Genomic DNA, 23086 nt, shown 5'->3' with positions numbered 1-23086 from the left:
TCAGACAAAACCATAGTTTGCCAGTTTTTGACTTCAGTAGATTGCTTTAATTTTATTCCTTGATTAAGCCAGAGAACTATGTATTTGCAACACAGTTCTGTCCCCTTAGAGAGTTGTTTTTACTATACTGAGTTTTGGTGTTGTCCTGTTAACCCATATGGAAGGATGTTTGGGGAAATAAGAATCTTGTTTTTGACTGAAGGGATCTCTTTATGAAGGTAGTTGAGCGAAATTTTCCCGATCGTACCGGGGATAATTTGGGAGCACCTGATTGTCTTTTAAGGTTCTAGCTAGTTCTCTTTTCCTCTGTAGCCTACTAGGAAGTACAGGGCCTGGGCAGCTTTTTGGCTCAGGTGGTTGAATGTCCAGCTCTTGATTTTGGTTTAGGTCATAATCACAGGGTCATGGGATCGAGCCTTATGTCGTCGGCTCTGCACCGAGCGTCCCATATTTGGGTCTCGTCTCTAGAATAGAGTATAAAACCTTATAGAACATATTTTGAATGCTAATCGTCCACAAGTTAATTAAACGGTATGCATTCTGTCATCGTTTAGCAAACAGAAAAACATCTTCCTGAAAACATTTTTAAGTTTGAAATTTGTGTTGCATGCATATTGTTGGAAAATAGTCGAATTTTGGTGTCTTTGTTTGAATTTAAATTGAAAATTCTTCCTGGTTATAAAATTGTGATGGGGGCCAAATAGCATTGTATATGCTGCTAATTTATAAATGTAGAGAATAATAAAGTGCTTTTATTATAACTAGTGAGTGTGGCAGGTACTAAGTATAATGGTAGAATAATTTGCTTGGTATATAACAGATGCTGAATAAGTGTTTTTCTTTTCTTTTAGCTTCCTTATCAATGAAGACCCACCAGGTTCCTTCAAAAATTCTTTTTAAAAAACTATTAAATAAGATCCGAAGCCAAAAATCTCTCTGGACGATTCAGTCCACGTCTGAAGACGAAAACGAAGTGATTACCACTGCTAGTGAGACTGAGAGTAAAGCCCCAACAGTCGAATCAGGAGCAATTGCTGATGAAGATAGAATATTATCCTCTGGGCAGGAACAAGGTGATTCTCTCCAAGAGTCTGATTTTGTAGCACACAGACCCTTTTTAAGTTGTTCAAAAATATGATACCTGAAAAATCAAAGAATAATTGGTCAAAGGAAGAAAATGCTTTAAAGCCCATGATGCTGCTACTTCAAGGCAGTAAATGTTAAAAACCTTAGTGAATCTCCTTCCACACACACTAACATGGTAGTATTGTTTATATATGGTTGATCCTGGCACAAAACACGTTTGAACTACGTGGGCCCAATTATGTGTGGATTTTTCCATAAACATATTAGAAGATTTTTTTGGTGATGACGATGATTTGAAAAAACTCACATACGAACCGTGTAGCCTAAACGTCCAGAAAAAATTAAAAAGTTAGGTATTTAAGAATATAGTATCTAGGGGCACCTGGGTGGCTCAGTCAGTTAAGCGTCCAACTATTGATTTCTGTTCAAGTCATGATCTCACGGTTTGTGGGATCAAGCCCCGTGTTGGGCTCTGTGCCGACAGCACAAAGCCTGTTTGGGATTCTTTCTCTCTGCCCCTCCCCAGCTCATGGTCTCTCACTTTCTCAAAATGAATAAACTTAAAAAAAAAAAAAAAAAAAGAATACAGTATGTAATATCTATAATATACAAAATATGTGTTAGCTGATGGTATTATTGGTAAGACACCCGGCCATCAGTAGGCTATTAGTAGTTAAGTTTTGGAGGAGTCAGGGGGCACCTGGGTGGCTCTGTCAGTTCAGCATCTGATTTAGGCTCAGGTCATGATCTCACGGTTTGTGGGTTTGAGCCCCACATCAGGCTCTGTGCTGACAGCTCAGAGCCTAGAGCCTGTTTTGGATTTTGCGTGTCCTCTCTGCCACTCCCCTGCTTATACTGTGTGTGTGTGTGTGTGTGTGTGTGTGTGTGTGTGTGTGTGTGTGTCTCTCTTTCGAAAATAAATATAAAATTTTTTTAAAAGTTTTGGGGGAGTCAGAAGTTATAAGTGGGGGTTTGGCTTCTAACTGTGGTGGTGTTCAAGGGTCAGCTGTTTATTTTAGGTCCAGTAATTGATGAATCAAAATTAACCGGCTCGCTATGGTTAAAATATTTAGCGTATTTCTAATTTTTCTTGTTATTTTTTGTGCTGTAGAGAGCATCCTTTTAGCAGTCTTTGCCCACATCTTTATTTCCTTAGGGACAACTCTTGAATTCCTGAATCAAAGAATATGAACATGTTAACAGCTTTTGACTATATTGCGTCACGTGTTTATTTCACATTCCCACCAGAGATTTGGCTTCTTTGTTACTCTTCAAGAATTTAGGGGGTTTTTAGGTAGACAAAAAGGTTATTTTAAATACATTTCCAGAAGTTACAAAAGTCAAGCACAACAGCGTCTGAAGTTACAGACTAACAAATGAATCGTGATGACATAACTCCTCTTTGATTTGTTTTTTTCCTTAGAGCTTTATCTTCTATGTATTTTTTTTTAATGTGATTGGATTTGTATGGAAATATTTTGCTACCAAGCTTCTGAACCAAGTGACTTATAGCTCATGTCTAGATTTTGGATTTTATCCTGAGTACAACAGGAAACCTTCTGGAAATAGTTTCTTCACTTGACCTCTTGACACCACCTTCTCTTGGTCTTCTTACCTTACTGGCTCCTCCTTCATAATTTCCTTTGCTGCTCTTCTCATCTCTACAACCACGAGTCCTTGCCCCGAGCTTGTTTCTCAAATCTTTTCACACTCCCTAAACGCCAGTGTCATGACTTTATCTTACCATCGTCGAAGTGTGTGTTTCTAGCCTTGACCTCTCCTTGGAACCCCACTCATTTACTTAAATATCTTATTTGACATCTTCCTGGGTAATCGCCATAAACTTTTCCAAAACTGAACTCTTAATATCCCCTCTAATAACCACCTGCTTTTCCTACACTCGTCCACATTTCAGTAAGTGGCAATAAAGTTTTCTTGCCGAAGCCAAAAAGCCTGTCCTTCTGGTTCCCTTTTTTATATAGTACAACCAAATCGTCACAGATCTTTTTAGTCTCACTCTCAAAACCTGTCCACAGTGCCACCACTTCTCACCACCTACTGCCCTAGTTTAAGCTAAATTTCTTGTCCAGTGCGGATTCTTGCACTAGCCTGCTAACCGTCTTCTGTCTTCAGATTTTGTACCTTCCTGTTATGGTGTAATCCCAGAGTCATCCTGTTAAAACACAAATCACCTCGTGTCATTCCTCTCGGGGAGGCCCTCCAACAACTACCCAATTCGTGCAGTTAAAACCAACGTGTTTGTAGTGGCATCAAAGCCTTGCATAATCTGCTCGCGCATGCACCTCTCTCCCACCACCTCTCTCGCCCTACTTCCTCTTGACTTCCTTTCCAGCCACACCTCCCTCCTGAACCACTCACCATACGCACTGTCTTCCTGGCTGTTCCGTGCACACAGCAGACATGACTCACGTGGTCTTTGCAGATTGCTGGTCTTCTTGGCTGGGATGCTCTTGGATATTTCTGTGCCTTACTCTTCCTTCAGATACTTGCTGAGACCTGGCTTTCTCAGAAAGGCCTTCTCTGTTGACTCTATACAAAATGGCAAGTTACTCCTCTCCCGCATTCCCCTTACCCTTCACTCCCTATCCCCTCTACCCTGCTTTCTCTCCATAGCTGTTACCAGCATCTCCTAGACCATAAATTTACTTTCTTGGCTTATTTGCTTCTTGCCTTGACACTCTGTCCACCCTGCACGTCCTCCAATCCTGGTATAACCTCCATTGAGGGTAGGAACTTGGTTTTGTTCATTGCTGTATCCCCAAGGCTTAGACAAGTGCCTTGTACATAAAAAAATGCTGTTAGTATTTGTTGAAATAATTGAGTAGCTTAAAGCAAGAGAGGTAAGTTTGGAAAGTCAGATGTATATATGATGTTTAAAGCCATGGGAACTCTTTCAGGGGAAAGAATTTGGTGAGAAGAGGACCTAGGAGACCATTTGAGGGACTCCAGCATTTAGCAGATAACTAAAGAAGGGCAGACAGCAAAGCAGTAAAAAGGACTGGCCAACCAAGTAGGAGAGAATGTGATTTCGGAATTCAGTAAAAGGGGGATTCATCTTCAGTCAGAACCAAGCTAATTTCTTGAAAGGCCCTGTATGAGTGGGCTTTCTCCAGCTTCATCTTGCTTCTTTCTCCCCCTTGTCCGACTACACCTTATATTCATTCTTAGACATCCCCACATTCTCTACCCAGCTGATTCCTCCTTACCTCTCAGATGTCTGCCTAAGTGTCATTTCCTAAGACAAATCTCATCTGAGCCCCTAGCCCAATTCAGATTCGCTTATGGTACTCTATTATATAATCCTTTATTTCTCTTACATAGCACCTACCAGTTTCTAGTTTTATAATTTTTTCTGAAGATGAAAGGTGAATATGTAATGTTTCTGTCTGCCCACTTGCCTGTAAAGCCTCCTGTCCACCTTTTTAAAACGTGCCACTGTGTCCCCAGCATGCAGCACATAAGTAGGCACTGAATAAATGAGCGAGTGAGTGAATGAATGAGTGCTTGATGCGGCGTTCCTGGCTCCCCTGATATGATCAGAAAAACTGATTTAACTTCCTTCTCTGCTCTGATTTCATAAATAACCAAAATCCTGATATCTAAGAATGTCAAGGAGGGTACTTGGGTGGCTCAGTCAGTTAAGCGTCTGACTCTGGGTTTCAGCTCAGGTCCTGATCTCACAGTTTGTGGGATCGAACCCCTCTTTGGGCTCTGTGCTGGTGGCATAGAGCCTGCTGGAGATTCCTTTTCTCCTCCTCTCTTTGCCTCTTCCCCATTTGCACTCTCTCTCAAACTTTAAATAAAAATAAAAATGGACTTTCCTTAAGCTTCTCTTTTTTAAACTTTGGTACCTTGCTTATTCTACTCTTTTATGCTTTTCTCTTGTGTTTGGACTATCAGTACACCTTTTTAACCAATTCTTCATTTTTTCCTTTTGGTTCACAATTTTCATCTCCCATCAGTCTTCTTTTATTAGGCTCAAGTTTAATGGATAAAATATGTGGTCATCTGGAACATGACTGGATCTTAACTAAATAAGACATATAGATGAACCAAAATTGAATTGTTAATCTGAATGCAAGTTGGGTTTTTTTTGTTTTTTTTTTTTTTTTGTTTTTTTGTTTTACTTTGTTCAGATTTAAGCTTGACAGTGATAATACATTCATAATAATGTATCCTTACAGTTGCTGGAAGTGATACTTTAACAGTTGACTCTGGACCACTTAGTAGCGAAGAGAAACCACTTTCATTGGATACAGACTATGAAAAGGAACAAGGTATTTTTATCACATTCTCAGATTAAGCTTGCTTAACATTCTTTGTCTAATACAATTACATATGTGACAAATGAATAAAGAGAATAATACTGGTGTCAAAATTCTAAATTATTGAAACTAATTTTTGTTTTGGGGATTCTCCTAGAAATAAATGAGACTCAGCCCATCACAACTGTAGCTCAGAGTTCGGTTCTACTTCATCCTCAAGAAGAAGCAGCCAGAATTAGAAAGGCAGCAAGGCAGAAACAGGTAATCTGAACTTTTTATTTGTAGAGGTTCTTTCTTCGGCTAGGTACCATAATTTTGTTTGATCAATGAAATTTGTCTTACTATCTGGCTACTTTTGATACTGTTTCTTCTACCTTGTTAGAAAGGACTTCATCTCTGCTTATAAACTATTCATTTAACCCTTACTACATTGTTTTGTATTTAATACTTTTGTATGTATCTTATTTTCCCTGTAAAACTTACCATTTTTCTTTAAAGACAGAGACTGTCTTTTTTAAAAATTCAATTCATTTTACATCGTTTCTGGTTCAATGCCTTATACATAATAGTAAGTGCTCCATAAGTGTTCGTTGAATAAATGAGTCCCTGTCATAATATTAGATACTCAGCTAGGCTTTATAAATCTCAAAAGTTTTTCTGAAATACTCTTTTTCAGAAGAAAAATTGTAAATTCAACCTCCTTAACTATAATTTTGGTCCCATCAGCTTTAATAAAAGATTTTTTTTTTTTTTAACACAAATTACCTTGAAGGTGGTTAGTTGTTACTAAGTCAGTTTATACTCATAGTTTTTTATATAAATACAGTTGGGGAGTGAGAATGCTATGAGCCAGTATTTCTTCTCAGATAAGTGTTTTCTAATCAATATTCTAAAGCAATAGTGTCCAATAGAGCTTTCTCTGCTGTGGAAACGTTCCATATCTGTGTCCAGTATGGTACCTGCTACATGGGCTGTTGAGTGCTTGGCATGTGACTGTCGCCACTGCGGAACTGATTTTTAAGTTTTATTTAATTTTAATTCATTTACATTTTAATAGTCACATGTAGCCAGTGTACTTCTAGAGGTACTACTGAAATATAAACGGTCCAAATTCAGTGGCTCCTATGAGTGAGGGAAAGAAAGGAAGGTGAAGACAAGAACTCGGCCGTAGCCACTACTGCCTGATCAGGAATAGGTAAAATACCAGATTGAGACATTTTTTATTTTCAAAACCAGATCATTCTTCATTATCTCTAGTGGAAGTGTTCCTCTTGATAAAACTTCACATTCATTCCTTGCTCTACTTGTTCAGTAAGTATTTATCTGTTATGTGTGTTCTAGGGACTGTACGAGATGCCCTCTTTAGCAGGCAACCAGTCACACTAGTCCCGTCCTCAAGAAGCTCGAGGTTCTTCTGGCATGTTCTAATTACTTGGATCTGTGTGTGTGTGTTGGTGTGTTGGTGTAATTATTAGAATTTATGTGTTACCCCTCTGCCATTGTCTTCATCTGTTTCACACCTGACAGAAAAGACACAGAATGTTGCTCATGTTTTATTTGGCCTCTAGTTAACTGCACCCCTTCATGGGTGGGCCTAAGAAATCAAATTATTTGTGAGGCCTTAGTATTTAATTTCTCTAGTCATTTTTCTTACTGAGAACACTGGAAAATTAAAGGTGCGAGCACAGAATTTGGTCGAGCATCATAACAGATAAAACAGTGGCAATAAGAGATAAAACATTACCACTTTCTTCTCGACAGCTGGTACTCTTGGTGATGAGATCGGTTTCCTTTCAATGTAATGCAGGTAAACTTTTGTTGAGTTTGTCGTTAATAGATCAGTAGTATTTTTGTTACTTAGATCATGGAAATCGAAGAGCAGAAGCAAAAGCAGTTGGAATTACTTGAACAAATTGAACAACAGAAGTTACGATTAGAAACTGATTGCTTCAGGGCTCAGCTGGAAGAAGAAAAAAGAAAAAGAACTCAACAGACTGGGGTAAGATGCAGGAAATCTCATCCCTACATAAATTGTTGAGGGATAAGAAAATATGAGCAATCTTAGCATTCGGGAAAGTGAAATGCATTTTTAATCTTATTTGGTAATTTTTTTTCTTTTAGTGCTGTATGTGTGTGTGTGTGTGTGTGTAGATATAGGTATACTTACACAAACCTGATGGCTTTCACCTTTCAGTTTCTAGAGGGTGCCATCGTATATGACCATGATTTATATGTAACGTGTACATTGAGCTCTTGGGCTTGGCACTAAAGGAGAATGGTGGGTTACTTCAATTCTTCATAATGGAAGTGCCAGTCTTTTGTATGAAAAATAAAGCTATGTGAAAGTTTACAGTCACCGAACTTCAGTTTATGTAAAATACTTTAGTACTTGTTTCTAGATTTCCCTTTCAACTAGTAGCTTTGTCTTTCATTAGGTCAGCACTGCTCCAGCATCACGCGCCGTCAAATCTGATGAAGATAATCACAGGCAGATGATTCGTAACTATCAACATCAGCTTTTACAGCAAAACAGGTATTAGCTAGGGTACGGTTTCTTGTGATAGTGTGTGGCTGCATCTGCAGGATTTATTATTTGGTTTATATGAAGATCTAATCGGGATTCTCTTGGAACTACAACGTAGAGGTTTCTCAGAGGTCAATATGAATGTTGTTCCTTTTTTGTCATAATAGCCAACCCTGAATTGCTGTTGGTTGAATTTAATACTTGGGTTAATTGAACACTTGGGAATATAGGGCATGTTTTCCTCAAGAAAGAACAATGTTTGTTTTTTGTGTTTGTTTTTGGTAGGTTTCACAGACAGTCTGTGGAAATAGCCAGGAAACGATTACTCGAATATCAGACTATGTTAAAAGCAAAGTACCCACCCGTGTTAGCCACTTCGTTGGTATCTGATTCTGTTGTAACAGTACCACCACAGAAATCTGAAAGACCCACTGTTATATCAGAGCATTGGGACCAAGGTCAGAGACCCAAGTTGAGTTCAGATGTTTTAGCCAAGCAGTCTCTGGAGTCAGAGGAACAGCCTAAGCAATTCTTACAGAGTGAAGTACAACAGGGAGACTATAAATTGCCTCATAAAGATTCTCATACACTTCCAAAGCCTTTGTCATATGATAGACCGCTGATATTACACGATCCTAGAGAAATAGCTGAAACATCTACGGCAACAACTTCTCAAACTTTAGACTCCCAGCAAAGATTCTCAGAGAACAATGAACATATACCCTCTAAGCTAACTGAACATTCTTCATTCCAACCACTGGCAGCTGAGCGTGCTTTTAGTTCTCTGCCTGCTACAGTGGAATCTGGAAAAATCCAGGAACCCTTTCCAACTGTAAGCAAAAGTACAGTTCCTGTAAGTCCTTCTGTAATCAGCCAAATACAGGATAAGTCTTTGCCATCCTCAGAGAATATCACAGCCCAGCAGGGTAATTTGAAGGCTCTCCAAGAACAGTTAGACCGACAGAAGGAAATTCTTCGGTCAAGACAGGAAGCTCAAGAACAATTGCTTTTGCACAAACGAAAAGAATTGGAAGGACAAACTGGCCTCTCGATATCCCTTCCATTAGTACCTCTGGATTCATTTGCTACACTGCCTTCTGCCAGAGCTGAATCAGGGAGAATCCAGGAATCTTTTCCAGTCAGAGATGATACTGCAGTTTCCTCAGGCCATCTTGGGGTCCCACGACTTCAGGATAGGCTTTTGAGTTTTTCACAGCCTGTCTTATCACAGCAAGATAATTTTAAATTTCTCCAAGAACAGTTAAATATTCAGAGGGACAGCCAACAGGCTAGGCGAGAAGCCCAGGAAGTATTATGTGTACATAAACAGAGTGAAGTGGATGGAAGAATATGGTCTGAACAGACTGAACTCCCCTCTCTCCCATCTCAGGTGGCTCAGCATACATTGGCTTTGCAACCTTCTGCCGGCACTCATTCTGGAAAAATACAGGAGCAGTATTCATCTGAGAGCGAGAAGGGACTTCTCTCAAGCCAGCCTGAAATCCAGCAATCTCGGGATGGGTCTTTGAGTTTCCTACAGCAGTTCCTACCTTTGCATGATAGTATGAAGCTGCTCCCAGAACAGCCGACGGCACAGAAGGGCGCTCTTCAGGCGATGCCTGAAGCCCAGGCAGAGTTGCTTTTGCAGAGACCAAGGGATTTGGGAGACAGTACATCTGGGCAGATGAGTTCTTTATTCCCACCAGTGGTTGCTCAGTGTTCAGTTGCTTCACAACCTTCTGCTAAAGCTGAGCCTAGAAGAATTTCTTTATCTGAGAAGGAGAGTACCGTTCCTTCAAGTGACGTGGTACTCCCAGCATTTCAGGACCAGCCTCGTAGTTTGCCACAGTGGGAAAATTTGACAGCACGTCAAGAACAGTTACACGTGCAGAGGGTGATACTTGGTGCTAAACAAGAAACCCAGGAATTTGTACACAAACAAAGTGAATTAGAAACAACGGTTTCTTCTGAACAGACTGGCACCTCTTTATCCCTGTCCCAGGTAGCGGAGTCTGAAAGAGTGCAGGAGTTTATGTCAGTCCAGAGTGATAGTACAGTTCCTGTAAGCCATTCTAAGATCCTGAGAGTTCAGGAAAGACTTCTGAGGTTTCCACAACATATACTACCTCTACAGGATGATTTGGAGGAACACCACAAATGGCTAGGCCCAGGGAAGGAGGCCCTTCATTTTAGCCAGAAAACCCAAGGGAATCTATCTTCTGAACAGACCGACTCCTCATTCCTGCCCCAGTTAGGACAGCCTTCATTTACCTCATTACCTTCTGCTGAATCTGGTACAACCCAGGAAGCCCTTTCAACAGAGAGTGATACTAAAATTCTTTCAAGCCATTCTCGGATCCCACAGTTGCAGGATAGGCTTTTGAGGATATCACAACTTATCCAGCCTCAACAAGATAATTTGAAGGCTCTTGGAGAAAGGTTAGCTATGCAGAGAGAAGCTATCATTCAATCTAGACAGGAAGCTCAGGAAGAATTACTTTTGCATAAACAGAGTGAGTGGAAGGAAAGAATATCTCCTGAACAGGTTGGCGCCTCTTCCTTCCCCCCAGTTGCACAGCATTCATTTGCTTCATTACCCCTTAGTGAATCTCGAAGAGTCCAGGAACCTTGTTCAGCTAAGAGTGATAATTTGGAGATACCAAGATTGCCTGACAGGCTTTTAGATTTATCACAACCTGTTTTAACCCAGCCAGATCACCTGATTGCACTTCAACAAGAACACTTGTCTGCACACGGAAATCCCCTTCCGTGCAGCAAGAAAACCCAGAAAGAATTGGTTTTGCCCAGACAGTATAAATTTGAGGAAAAGTTACCTGCTGAGCATTTTATCCAACCTCACCAGGGTGATTTGAAGGCACTTCAGCAGCAGTTAGATATACAGAGGAGATCCATTCGATCTAGACAGGAAGTCCAAGAAGAATTACTTTTGCAAAGACTAAGTAAACTGGAGAAAAAGGTCTCATCTGAGCAGACTGGCTCTTCACCCTTATCCCAGGTAGCACCGCCTGTTGCTGATTGTGAAAGAATCCAAAAGCCTTTTGTACCCAGATGTAACAGTACTGTTCCTGTAAGTCACCCTGAAATCTCAACATCACAGGACAGACCTTCGAGTTTATCACAGCCCGTTCTGCCTCAGCAAGACATTTCGACAGCACAGTTGGACTTACAAAGGGAAGTGGTGCTTTCTAATGAGAAAGTCCAGGAAGAACTTCTATTAAACAAACACACACAGTGGATTGAAAGTGAGTCTTCTGAGCATGCTCTTCCCTCTTTGTTTTCAGCTCACAAAAGAGAGCATTCATTTATTCCGCTGCCTTTTGCTGAAGTTAAATCTAAAAACAGTTGTGGATTGTATTCCTCTAAGAATGAACGTGCAGCTCCCTCCAGCAATTCTGTGATCCCCAGATTTCAAGATAGGCTTTTGAGTTTTTCACCACCTGTCTTAACTCGGCAAAATAACCTGGAATTTCAGAAGCAGTTGGATCTACAAAAGCAAATTCTGCATCACAGCCAAAAAGCCCAAGAAGAGTTGCTTGTACAGAGACAGACGACACTGCAGCAGCAGATACAGAAACATCAAGAGACTTTGAAGGATTTCTTTAAATACAGTCAGGTATGTAATTAAACTTGAATGCCTAGAAATTAAATAATGGACGTAACCCAACTCAGACAAGCTAAATGTTTTTTAATCTCAGGCCTGAATAAGTTCTTAGTTATTGAGAATAAGTGGTTTGACCTTAACTGCTTTATTTTTCTACCTTAAACAATGTGGAAATTAAAAAGTAAGAATTGATCCACCGTGCATGGTGTTTCGGAGGTTAATAGTTACTGGAATCCCAACTGATTTCGGCCAGTAGTTTGACATAGCCAAGTACAAACACCATTAAAAATGTAGATTGTCATTTGAAGTTTTATCATAAAGGGTTTTGAGCTTACCAAAAGGTTAAATTGCAGAATAGCAGAATTTCTTTTATGCAGATAGCAAGTCTTGTGCTTTCTGTATAGCACTTTGTGGACAATTGTATATGAGTCAAAATTAGTACCATCTTTTTCCTTAAGTGATCATATTACCGCATGATTTTAGGGCTGATGGACAGTTAGAACTGCTGCCTGTTACTGAATTAGAGGGCAGACTCTACCACGGTCACGTAGACATCCATGTTCTCAGTAGGGGAGACAGGAGTATATTCTGAGTGTGAAGGTGTCTATTTTATTTTAAAAGGTTACTTCCTAAATCTATGGTTTAGTCTAAATAGAATTCCTTAAATCCTTTGATGTTCAAGAGAAGCTTGAGTTGAGTTCATGAGTTCATGAGTACTTGAGTTCTAGGGATTTACTGGTCTTTTTAAGGAAAAGTAATGGGGAAAGAAAAGCAGGGGGGAGTACTCAAGTAGAATGTCTTATGAAAGATACAGTGGAAGCTGAGTTTTAAGTCCAACATTGTACTTTTCAATGGAATATGGTTTCTGTATAAGAAGCATTTCTCATCTTTTTTAATGTACAAAGCTGTAACAGTGTGAGTGATGGAATTATTTATTTGCTTGAGGTTCTAATTTAAGAAGGGCAGTACACATCTGATGAATTCTTCACATGATCTCTCATCTTGTGTCATCCCCACCCTCAATTGTCCACTTTTTCAGATAAGTCAGCCCACAGTTGGAAATGACATGCAAAGTCAGAAGCTCAGAGAGTGGCTTCCTCTTCCCCAAGACCTAGCAGGAGATGATCAGGAAAACATTAGGCCTGTTACTAGGAGCAACTGCGATGACAATCAGCTGCTTTCAGAAAGTAGTGCCCAGCAAAGTGGTAAGATAATTGCATTTTATTGTTAACTGTCTGCTGGCTACTCTTTGCTTTCACCTCCCGCAACCCTCTGGCTGAAGAAAAGTTTGTCATATGTTAACAGATCTGTACTAGGCCTAACTTTGTCTCTGACTTGATAGGCAAGCATCTGGACAAAGAGCTGGGCAGGAGATCCTCCAAGCCGCCTGTAGCAAAAGTTAAATGTGGATTGGATTTGAACCAACACGAACTTAGTGCTATACAAGAGGTAGAATCACCAGCAAGTGGCAGAACTTCTATACTAGGTAAACATACGGTTTGATAAAATAGGGTTTTGTTTTTAATTTTTTTAATATTTATTTAATTTTGGGAGAGGGAACTAGCACTAGTGGGGCAGGGGCAGAGAAAGAGAGACAGAGGATCTGAAGCAGGCCTTGTGCTGTGAGTGGAGAGCCCAATGAAGGGCTCGAACCCACGAACCGTGAGATCATGACCTGAACCAAGAGTCCGAAGGCTTAATCGACTGAGCCACCCAGGCGCCCCAATAAAATGTGATTTGTTTAATAGTTTGCCGGTTTTCTACATTTTTTTCAGGATGCTGAATTTTTGTTTTGAAGCAACAGACTGCGAATACTCATGAAAGAAAAAAAATGGGTTTACATAAACAGTATTTAAAATTTGGACTTAAAGAAATGTGGCATTAGGGAACTAATTTCTTCTTGTGTATGGTGAAAACCTATTTACTGTATTCCCTATGCTTCCTTTTGTATCTGCCTTCTAAACCTGTTTCTTTAGGAGTAACTCTTTTTTTCTCTTCTTCTTTGCTGCTTTTCTACTTCAATACCTTCACTGCTCTTTTCGTGTATCTTTTGAGGATAATTATTATGCTTAAAATTCTGGCTTTATGAACAGTTATAAGCAGGTATAGTTCTTCTCTCTACTTCTTCCTAGATGCAGTGATCTGGAAAATTCCTCCCTGCGATCTTTAGTAAATAGCCCTGTTTGAGTTCATAATGATTTTTAGATTTCAGACTCAAGCAAATAATTGATCGAGTTTATCCAAGCAGATCCTTGTGTCGATCTCTCCAACACGCAGTAACCCATCACCACTTCTCAGTTCTTGTTCCGCTCTGGCACCTGCCTGTTTCCCTGCCCACTGCCACTCCATGCAGACTCCTGAGTGGCTGCTACAGCTTCCAGTGTTCCCTGTTTCCAGTCTAGCTTTACTCTCATTTTCCCATGGTGTATCCAGAGTAGTCTCCCTCTGCATCTCCGTGTTTGAAACTCTTCACCGGGTTTCCCTTCGAGTCGAGGAGTAAGTCTAAATTAAGTCAAAGTCCCTACTGTCACCTGCAGGCCCTTCGTGATCTCGCCCCTTCCTTCAGGGTGGGGTTCACTGGTTCTTCCCTGTAAATTTGTCCTGAGCTATCAAGTGTCCCGCCCCCTGCCTTTGGGAGCTTTTATCCTAGCCTTTATCACACTTCTTTGGGAAATACTTCTAGTCAGAATACGACAGGCACACAGTTTAAAAAGGCAAATAGCGCTAAAAGGTTATAACATGAAACAGCATGTTTTCCTGCCCCTACCCACCCTTCACCCCTTAACTTTACCAGAGACAGCCACTTTTCAAGTCTTTTATGTTTCTTCTTATATTTACCACTATCCTTGACAATACATTTCAGGAAAAATCCAGCTAAGTTACTATCATGCTAACGTGTTAAGTTTTGTTCACTGTTCAGTTAGTGTGCTATATTTCCTTTTTTGTAAAACTTCTTTTTTTTTTTTTGATGTTTATTTTTGAGAGAGAAACAGAGTGCGAGTGGGGGAGGGACAGAGAGAGCCGGAGACACAGAATCCAAAGCACGCTCCAGGCTCCGAGCTGTCAGCACAAGAGTCTGACGTGGGGCTCAAACTCACAAATGGCGAGATCGTGACCTGAGCTGAAGTTGGATGTTCAACCAATTGAGCCACCCAGGCACCCCCTAAAACTTCTTTTTCTATAGTAAATTGTCATTTTTTATTTGCTTAAAGTTTCTGTTGAATGTCTGTCTTCTTACACTAATACTTCTGTTAAATACCTCTAATGTAAGGGAAGATCACACTATTTTCTCTGTGAAACACCTAGTTGGAAGTTGGAGGACAGCTGTTCTGCATTGTTAATAAGGGTGTTAGCGCTTCCAGAAGGGACAAAAACTGCTTCTTGGAAAGGTACCAAACCACAGTTGTACAGAAAAAGATAAGCAGTACGTCTGTAGTTACTAAAATTTCATGGAGGTAGGAGGCAATTAGAGCAAGAAATAATGACTACAAAGACTGATGATAAAAGTAATGTTGAGAAACACTGATCTATATCGATCCTCTAATTTTCTTCTCTATAGTTCATTTCTTTTGGTTTTACTTTCTGGAAGAATTGCCTCAGTGTATTTCTCACTTACGAATTTTTATTTTGACAATCACATTGCACTTTCTAAAAGCTTACTCTTCCTGTCTTTTTCCTTTTTCATAGCATCCTGCTGTTGTGTCACCAATGCAATTAACTACTTTGAATATATATATATATATATATATATATATATATATATATATATATATATATAGATATAGTGTTTTGTTTGTTTGGGTTCCTGTATTTTCTCTGTCCAAATTCTTTTGTTCCTTTTTTGTTGTTTCTGATTTTTTTAGAGGCTTTTCTCTAATATCTTGCATATTTGAGTGGGATGCTCATGGCTAATTAGAAATTCTGGGGGCGCCTGGGTGGCTCAGTTGGTAAGCGTCCGACTTCAGCTCCTGTCATGATCTCACGGTTTGTGGGTTCGAGCCCCACACCAGGCTCTGTGCTGACAGCTTGCTCAGAGCCTGGAGCCTGCTTTGGATTCTGTGTCTCCTTCTCCCTCTGCTCCTTCTCTGCTGGGACTTTGTCTCTTTGTCTCGAAAATAAATAAATGTTAAAAAAAAAAAAAAAAAGAAATTGTGCAGTTGGCGGCCCTGTTTCCTGCTGGACTTCATTAGAAAAGGTGGTTTCTCATCAGGCACCCTCAATTTAGTATCTGTGGTTCTTTCCTTGAGGCAGTATAGAGTTTAGTTTCTTCAAGGAAAGATCTGCCAAGCTTGATACAAGTCTGGCTGTTGCTGTTATGGAGCCAGACCTGGGAGGAATCTGCATTGAGGATGCAGACTTTACTACCCCTGACTTCCTTTTGGCACTCTTACTTCCTCCCACCCTTGTTTTCTTTCATGCTGAGCCCCCCTGAGTTCAGAGTGTATTGGATTCAGTTTCTCCAGAGCATAAATCATTAGTCTCCTCTGGGGATAAATGTAGGCGGTGGGATGGGTCTGTTCGAAGTACATATTTTTAAACATTGTCCCTGTCTTCAGTTCCCTGGTGCACACTTTCCTTATGTAATATTCGGTGCCTTTAACTGCCAAGTTTTTCTAAGGTGGTGCACAGTAGATTAGCTTCTACTTTTGGGTATCTCCCATGCCTCTATTTCCTTACTTGTTCATTATTATATTTGTATCAAAGTATAATATTCAGAGAATTGCACAAATCATAAGGGTTTATTTCAGTGATTATCGCTGTAATAGCCATCCCCATGTAGCCACCACTCGGGTCAAGAACTAGAGTGTTACAGAACTCCGTAGACTGTCCTCTCGCGTCCTCCCAACTATGGCCTCTCAGTTCTCTCCAGAGCAAACCTCTGTCTTGATGTCATACCACAGATTAGCCATGGTTATTTTGACTTTATGCTATCAACACATATGTTAGAATACTATCAGTGGTTAGTGAATTCTTCAGGAACTTGATCCTGTGATTGGTCAATACTGAAGTATTATCTGGTATTTGAACTAGGAGCAGCCTTAAAGTTAGGGAAATGGAAGCGAAGTAATTTAAAGGCCTGTGTGAAAAACTTAAGCGGTTATTATTTCCTTGCTACATACATCAGGTGTGTAAAATTTCAGATTTTTATCTGTAATCTCTATTGCCTTTTTTGTTTGTTTTGGGGGTTTCTTTTAATTTTAATTTTTAATTTTTTTTAAGTTTATTTATTTATTTTGAGAGAGAGATGGCACAGGGGAGGGGCAGAGAGAGAGGGAGACAGAGAATCCCAAGCAGGCTGCATGCTGTCAGCACAGAGCCCGACACAAGGCTTGAACTCCTGAACCATGAGATCGTGACCTGAGCCAAAACCAAGAGTCAGGCACTTAACGAACTGAGCCACCCAGGCGCCCCTAAATTGCCATTTTTGTTTTAACTAACTGTGGAAATGTAAGTGGAAATGTAATGAGTCCATCTTTTTTTTTTCCTTGCAGATTCTTGTCAAGACAGGGATCCCCTGAGGGTCTCAATAAGCCGAGAACAAAGTTTCTTTGGGAGCCCACTGGACTGTGAACCATTTGGTTGTCTTTACCCGGTTGCCCAGGAGAACGTCTGTGGTGCTAACTCCAGTGAAGCAGGTGAGAGACCAGTGGAATTCCTGTGCACAGAGATATTTATTGTAGTGTAATTTATAATGACAAGTGGTAGATAACTTTAATGACGGTTGGGAATAGAATCCTTATGGTGCATTCGTAATGTGCAGTTCTGTGTACTTGTTAAATAAAGGGGGTAAAACCTGTCTTTATGGTGTAAAAATTGGATGGAATTATCATCACCAAAGTGTTGGTACAGGTTTACCTTTGTTGGAGGCCAGGTTTCACTTTCTATTTTATATGCTTATGTATTGTAGGGTTGTTTGTTTTGTTTTGTTTTACAAAAAACATGTACTATTTACACAAAAAGTTGAATGAAGGAAGTGGAGTTTATTTAGAGAATGGTAATTTTGCTTTTAAATTGTTTCACTAAATAAATGCTGATGGGAAGCATATGAGGATATAAAGTTTTCACAGTTGGCATCCTCTGCAAATTTTGTGTTTACGCTTCTTTGTAACAATCCACGTTTAACTTAATACTGTTAAATATTATCTTTAAAAAATTCTGTGGTATTCTAAATGACGTGCTTTATGTTCACTTTTAAATATTTGGAAAATAGAGTTGCAAGGGAAAGATTTTAAAGTACTTAATCCTGCCACCAAAACACAACCAGATTAATTTTTTCACTTATGAATTTCTGTTTTATAGGTATAATATTGCTTGCCCTACAAAGCATAGTTCCAGTGCTGCTTCATTAGTGCCAATACTTCTCAGCAGTTACCTTTTCCAAGCAGATTTCTTTTAATTTTAGCCATCACTATAGTTTAATAGAATGAGAGATGAGAGAGAGCCATTCTCTTTTTGAGGGTTTATAGAGCATTTTACATCTCTTTTTAATTGGAGATTGAAATATCTTCAAAGGATATAATTTCCAGTGAAATCGAGTTTTTGATATTTTATTTATTTATTTACGTTTTTAAAAAATGTATTTACTTATTTTTGAGAGAGACAGAGACAGCACAAGTGGGGAAGGGGGAGAGAGAAATCCAAGCAGGCTCCGTGCTGTCAGCTTAGGGCCCCATGTGGGGCTTGAATTCACAAAACGTGAGATCATGACCTGAGCCAAAACTGAAAGTTGGATGCTCAACCGACTGAGCCACCAAGGTGCCCTGAGTTTTTGACATTTTAAAATGAAACTGTTACCATTCTTCTAAATTTAGCCAAAGGATACTTATATTTCCTTTTTATTCTACCCACAAGCATCCTCTAGCCAAAGAGGACCAGAAACATAGCCATAGTTGAACAAAGTGGAATGTTCTGACTTGTTGCAGTGAGGTAGAATGCCCAGCACAGGGAGCTGTGAGGTGTTTCAGGACAGGTATTAGAAAGGACTTACTGTAAGATTCGGGCCTGTATTTGGTGATCTGGGGGAGGCTTTAAGGAAATGGGCCTTGCTTATGAGTATTGGATGTTATTAGGAAACAGGGGCAATTCCACTATTGGGTACCATAAAAACTTATCCAGGAGGTAGGAATGATGGTGCAAGGCTTATGAAAACTACACTTAGTAAAGAAGCAGCAGTTACTCAGAAAAAAAAAAAGGCAAGAGAGAAAACACCAAAGTGCAGTAAGTGGTTGCTTGTGAATGGTAGGAAAAGGAAGAATTTTATTTCTTCATAACTTTTGAAATCGTAACGAGCATCTATTGCCTTTATTATACATTATCCAAGGTTTTTCGTTTTGAGAGAGAGAGAACGCGCGGGAGAGGCAGAGAGAAAGGGAGAGAGAGAGAATCCCAAGCAGGATCCACAGTGTCACTGTAGAGCCCGACACGGGAGCTCTAACCCATGAACAGTGAGATTGTGACCTGAGCCGAAATCCAGAGTCAAAGTTAAGACTCTTAAGCCAAAACGCTTAACCAACTGAGTCACCCAGACAGCTCTCTAAATTATCATTCTTAACTATGTCTGACAGATTAAACATATATAAAAATTACACTTTCTGTCTCAATAATTCAGGCCATGGCAAAGAGATGCTTGATCATTTTTATGGTTTGGATAATACTCATGGTTTTGTTTATGTTTAGACATGCATACCAGTGGCCTGATTTTTGTCTTGATCCATCATAGTCACAGAATGGCCTTTTCTGTTGGTACCGTGAAATTCCTCGTGTTTAACAGAACACCAAGGCCTCAGTGATAGTGCTGGGTCAGCTCCTGGCTCTCAGGGACTGCTTTTCTCTTATAATCATCCCTGGATTCAGATCTTTTCTGTCTTAGAAAAGAACGTCCTAGCTTTCTACTTCTTCTCTGTTCCCTCCCTTCCTCTTTATCCAGGTCTTCATCACCTTGCCTTAGTTTCTTAGTAGGTTAAGTGGGATCACTAACTTCAAGCTCTGTAGCCTTTGCTTTTGTAGGAAAGCAGGAAATGGGGCTTTGCTTCTGAAGGAGAGCAGGAAATTCTTGGGTAGCATGGGAAGATTACTCTGCTTAAGGCATTACTCTGCTTTGGTGATGCTACTTCCCTTTTTGAGTAATCTCATCATGGGCCCCTTCTATCAGGGACAAACCAGTGACCCTTTTTTCTCTGCCAACTGCCGTCGGGGACCTGTCCATTGAATTCTTCAACATCGTTAATTACTCTGACCTTGTTCCTTTCTCATTTTTATTTTTCACCTCTTACCAGTACCCAAATCATCCCTCTGGGAGAGTCTTCTTGGTATCCATGTAGAGTTGTGATTATGAATTGAAAAACTGCAGATTAATTTCCTATCTCCCAGCTAGCTTTTGAAATGAGCTGCCTAAGAAAAAAATAACAACTTACCCTGCAATTCACCATTTCTTAGTTTCTTTACTGAAAATTGTAGTGTGTATTGAAGAAACCGAGTAACAGTTTATTGGTTAGAACAGTTAGGTCACAATGATATATTTTTTAATGAACTAGAAGAGAATAAAAAAGTGTTTAAGAACAGATTGTACTTACTATAATATTTGGTATTAGCTTTGCTTCTGCTTCATTATCCATAATATAAATATTATGAATATATGAGTAATATGCATGTGTGGCCTGGGTTATCTTTTAGAACACACTTCTCACACAAACATTTAAGAAACATACTGTTAATGTGTATGATATCTTGTAATAAAATCACGGTGATAATGAGACACAAAGTTTATGTATTTGGTGGCACAGTTTTAATTTTATTCTGTTTTAGAGCCACAGATGACTATACGCTTTGGCCAGTTTTCTCATAAACTCTTTTGGAGTAAGAGAGAAATTAACTCAGAATACCTGAATTATCAAGTGAGGCAAAATAATGTTTATATATTTTTAATACATCAAATATAATTAAGAAGCATTCATAATAAAAGCAGTATGTGCTCATTGTGATTTTAGAAAGCACCAAAAGTAAAATTCCTCTTTTTCCTACCACTTGTTGCACTTTAATGTTTTTGTCTTTTTTTATATGCATTTTCCTCAACTTTGAGATCATCTTGTATTCATGATAGAATATTCTTCACTTAATAACAAAAGCATTTCCCATCATACTAGCAGTTTTCTATTTTTCATAGAGTAATAACAAGTACAGTTTTCCAGGGAAAAGATGACTAGGAAATGTTTTTAATGAATAATAAAATGAATGTTTTTGTTTCTTTTTGGTCTAAGATAAGGCAATCTTACAAAGCAAAATATGAAAGAAAATTGTCGGAAAACAGAAATGATGTCCTTTGGTGCTAAGAACTTGATTTGTAATAGTCTAAATTCTCTCCCCTCCCCTCCATTTCAGTCAAGGTCAAGGAGGCTGTGACTGAGAATGACGCAATATTAAGTTATGCTGTGGAGGAAGAACATACATATCTGAGTCCACCTGTGAAGCCACATAATGTTAGTAATGTCTTAATGTGTACCCCATTGTTAGACCTGTTTGGTTTTACGTTGTCTTTAGTTTGTACAAGTTGTGAAATGTTAAAGTCTGTGTTCTCTGAGATCTACTCTTCCTGAAGTGGATCAATGATGAAAATAGCCAAATCTGAGCATCAGAAGACTTTCCAGTCTATCTGATGCATGATCTCTGTAGTTCTGAGAAGCAAAAGTAATTTCAAACAGTAAGGGCCTATGTCTGGTATGTGTGTGTGTGCGTGTGTGTGTGTGTGTGTGTGTGTGTGTGTAAAGGTGATAGTATATAACCGAGAACTTGATGAATGAGATAGGGATGGGGTGGAGGAGATACGTGTGCGTATGAAAGTCTAATCAGTTCTGAGCAATGATGAAAAGGTTTTAGTACTGACCTTTACAGCTATGAAGGTTTCTACACTTGATCTGAGCTCAGAATTGATAACTGCTAAAAGAGAACTGTTACTGATTTGAGTTTTTTCTAGCTATTACTTCCTACATTGTAGTCTAATGTTCCCCTTAATTTTTAGGCTGAAACAGAAGAGATTTATCATGAGCCATTATCATCAATAACTGTTTCTACTGGGAGCTTTTTAAGTTATGAAAACACAGATTTGAGCCTTACAGATGCAGGTAATAATGTCAAAATGTTTGTAAATAAATTGAAGGACCAGCATCAGTGGAGTTTGATAGATTGGTGAGAGCAAACATTGAGAGATCATCCCAATGTGCTGAGAGGGATTGTTTCTTTAAATCTCAGGAGTAAACTATTCATGCCTGACAGAATATTGGACAGTATGATACTCTAACCATGATTGGAAGTCACAGGCCTGCAGACCCACAGAGATGCTCTGTGGATCTCCAACTACATTTTGACAATTATCTGCTATGGTCATATTTTCCCATTCAGTGGGAATCTATCTGAGCAGATTTCTTCATTGCTCTGCTCCCTTATCAACATATATTGTTGGGCCTCCCAAAATGTGTCTCTAAGGAAGTGCCCAGCCATTAAATATTTTCCCTAAACTCAATTTTCAGGGTCATTTTCAGAGCATGCATCGGACCACAGGGAACAAGAACCTACCACTGCTAAAGAAGAGGAAACAAATGTATTAAGTTCTGTAGTTCCTGCATCACAAGTCAGTTATCAAAGGCAGGACCCTGGGGAAGTTCATAAACCTGTGTTGCCTGCAGTGGAAAAATTCACGTCTGGTCAGACACACTTTCAGCAGATGATGGAAAAGCACATAAATGAAGCAAATTTGATGACTGAGAAGACAGACTTGCGGGGTAAAATGATTTTGAACAATACTTGTATATAACCTTTCATCCTTTTAGTTTGAAGGAGTGATTGAGCTTCGTGTTTCTGTTTTTTAATGTTAATTCATTTTTTGAGAGAGGGAGACCGAGCGGGGGAGGGGCAGAGAGAGAGAAGGAGACACAGAATCCAAAGCAGGCTCCAGCCTCTGCGCTGTCAGCACAGAGCCTGATGTGGGGCTCAAACCCACGAACCGTGAGATCGTGACCTGAGCCAAAGTCAAGACGTTTAGCCGACTGAGCCACCCAGGCGCCCTGAGCTTTATGTTTTTATGGACTGCTGCAGCAGTTATGACATGGACACGGCAAACAGGGCATTTAGTGCAAGAGGGGATCTGGGACAAATCAGACTGAAGAACATACAGAAGAGATCAACAAATCTTCCGTTACCATTGCAAAGTTAGCTCTAACAGCTGAGGCCCTATTGCCAGTATTGAGAAAGGAGTTCACAGATGAGACCATTGAGTCCTAGTGTGATCGTTTTTAGCTGTGACACCATGGGCAGGCTGCTTGTTATTCTTTCATCTTCTCTAAAAGAGGGATGTTGGGAGGCTAAACAAAATGATACACATGAAGGACAATGCCTGACCCATAGTAACACCCAGAACAGTGAACAAGGATTTTTTTCTTTTTATTTTTTTCTAATGTTTATTTTTGAGAGAGAGCCCGAGCAGGGGAGGAGCAGAGAGAAGGGGGCGACAGAGGATCCGAAGTGAGCTCTTTGCTGACAGCGGATAGCCCAGTGCAGGACTCAAACTCACGAACT

General features: G+C 39.7%; 1 protein-coding gene and 2 non-coding genes across 10 annotated transcripts in view; all 3 read left to right on the top strand.

Moving 5' to 3' along the window:
• CEP295 (centrosomal protein 295) overlaps positions 1-23086 on the top strand; it is a 55685-nt gene that overhangs the window by 26555 nt on the left and 6044 nt on the right. For 7 of the 8 annotated variants that reach the window (XM_007079027.2, XM_015536139.2, XM_015536140.2 and 4 more), the window contains 12 exons: positions 852-1073; positions 5292-5384; positions 5530-5633; positions 7234-7371; positions 7808-7905; positions 8182-11530; positions 12558-12723; positions 12861-13004; positions 17011-17154; positions 20897-20994; positions 21534-21636; positions 22042-22293. In XM_007079027.2, the coding sequence (XP_007079089.2) occupies positions 852-1073; positions 5292-5384; positions 5530-5633; positions 7234-7371; positions 7808-7905; positions 8182-11530; positions 12558-12723; positions 12861-13004; positions 17011-17154; positions 20897-20994; positions 21534-21636; positions 22042-22293 (4911 nt within the window). Of the gene's footprint in view, positions 1-851; positions 1074-5291; positions 5385-5529; positions 5634-7217; positions 7372-7807; positions 7906-8181; positions 11531-12557; positions 12724-12860; positions 13005-17010; positions 17155-20896; positions 20995-21533; positions 21637-22041; positions 22294-23086 lie in introns of those variants that run through there. The other variant, XM_042959675.1, reaches the window with a different exon arrangement.
• Positions 21116-21195, top strand: LOC122231619. The gene has a single exon (XR_006208876.1). It is a non-coding gene; the product is annotated as a small nucleolar RNA U2-19 (small nucleolar RNA).
• On the top strand, positions 21369-21438 carry LOC122231618. Its single transcript, XR_006208875.1, has one exon. It is a non-coding gene; the product is annotated as a small nucleolar RNA U2-30 (small nucleolar RNA).

The sequence above is a fragment of the Panthera tigris genome, chromosome D1 (genome assembly GCF_018350195.1).
Source record: "Panthera tigris isolate Pti1 chromosome D1, P.tigris_Pti1_mat1.1, whole genome shotgun sequence".
Lineage (NCBI taxonomy): Eukaryota > Metazoa > Chordata > Mammalia > Carnivora > Felidae > Panthera > Panthera tigris.
This window is presented reverse-complemented; position numbering and strand designations above follow the sequence as displayed.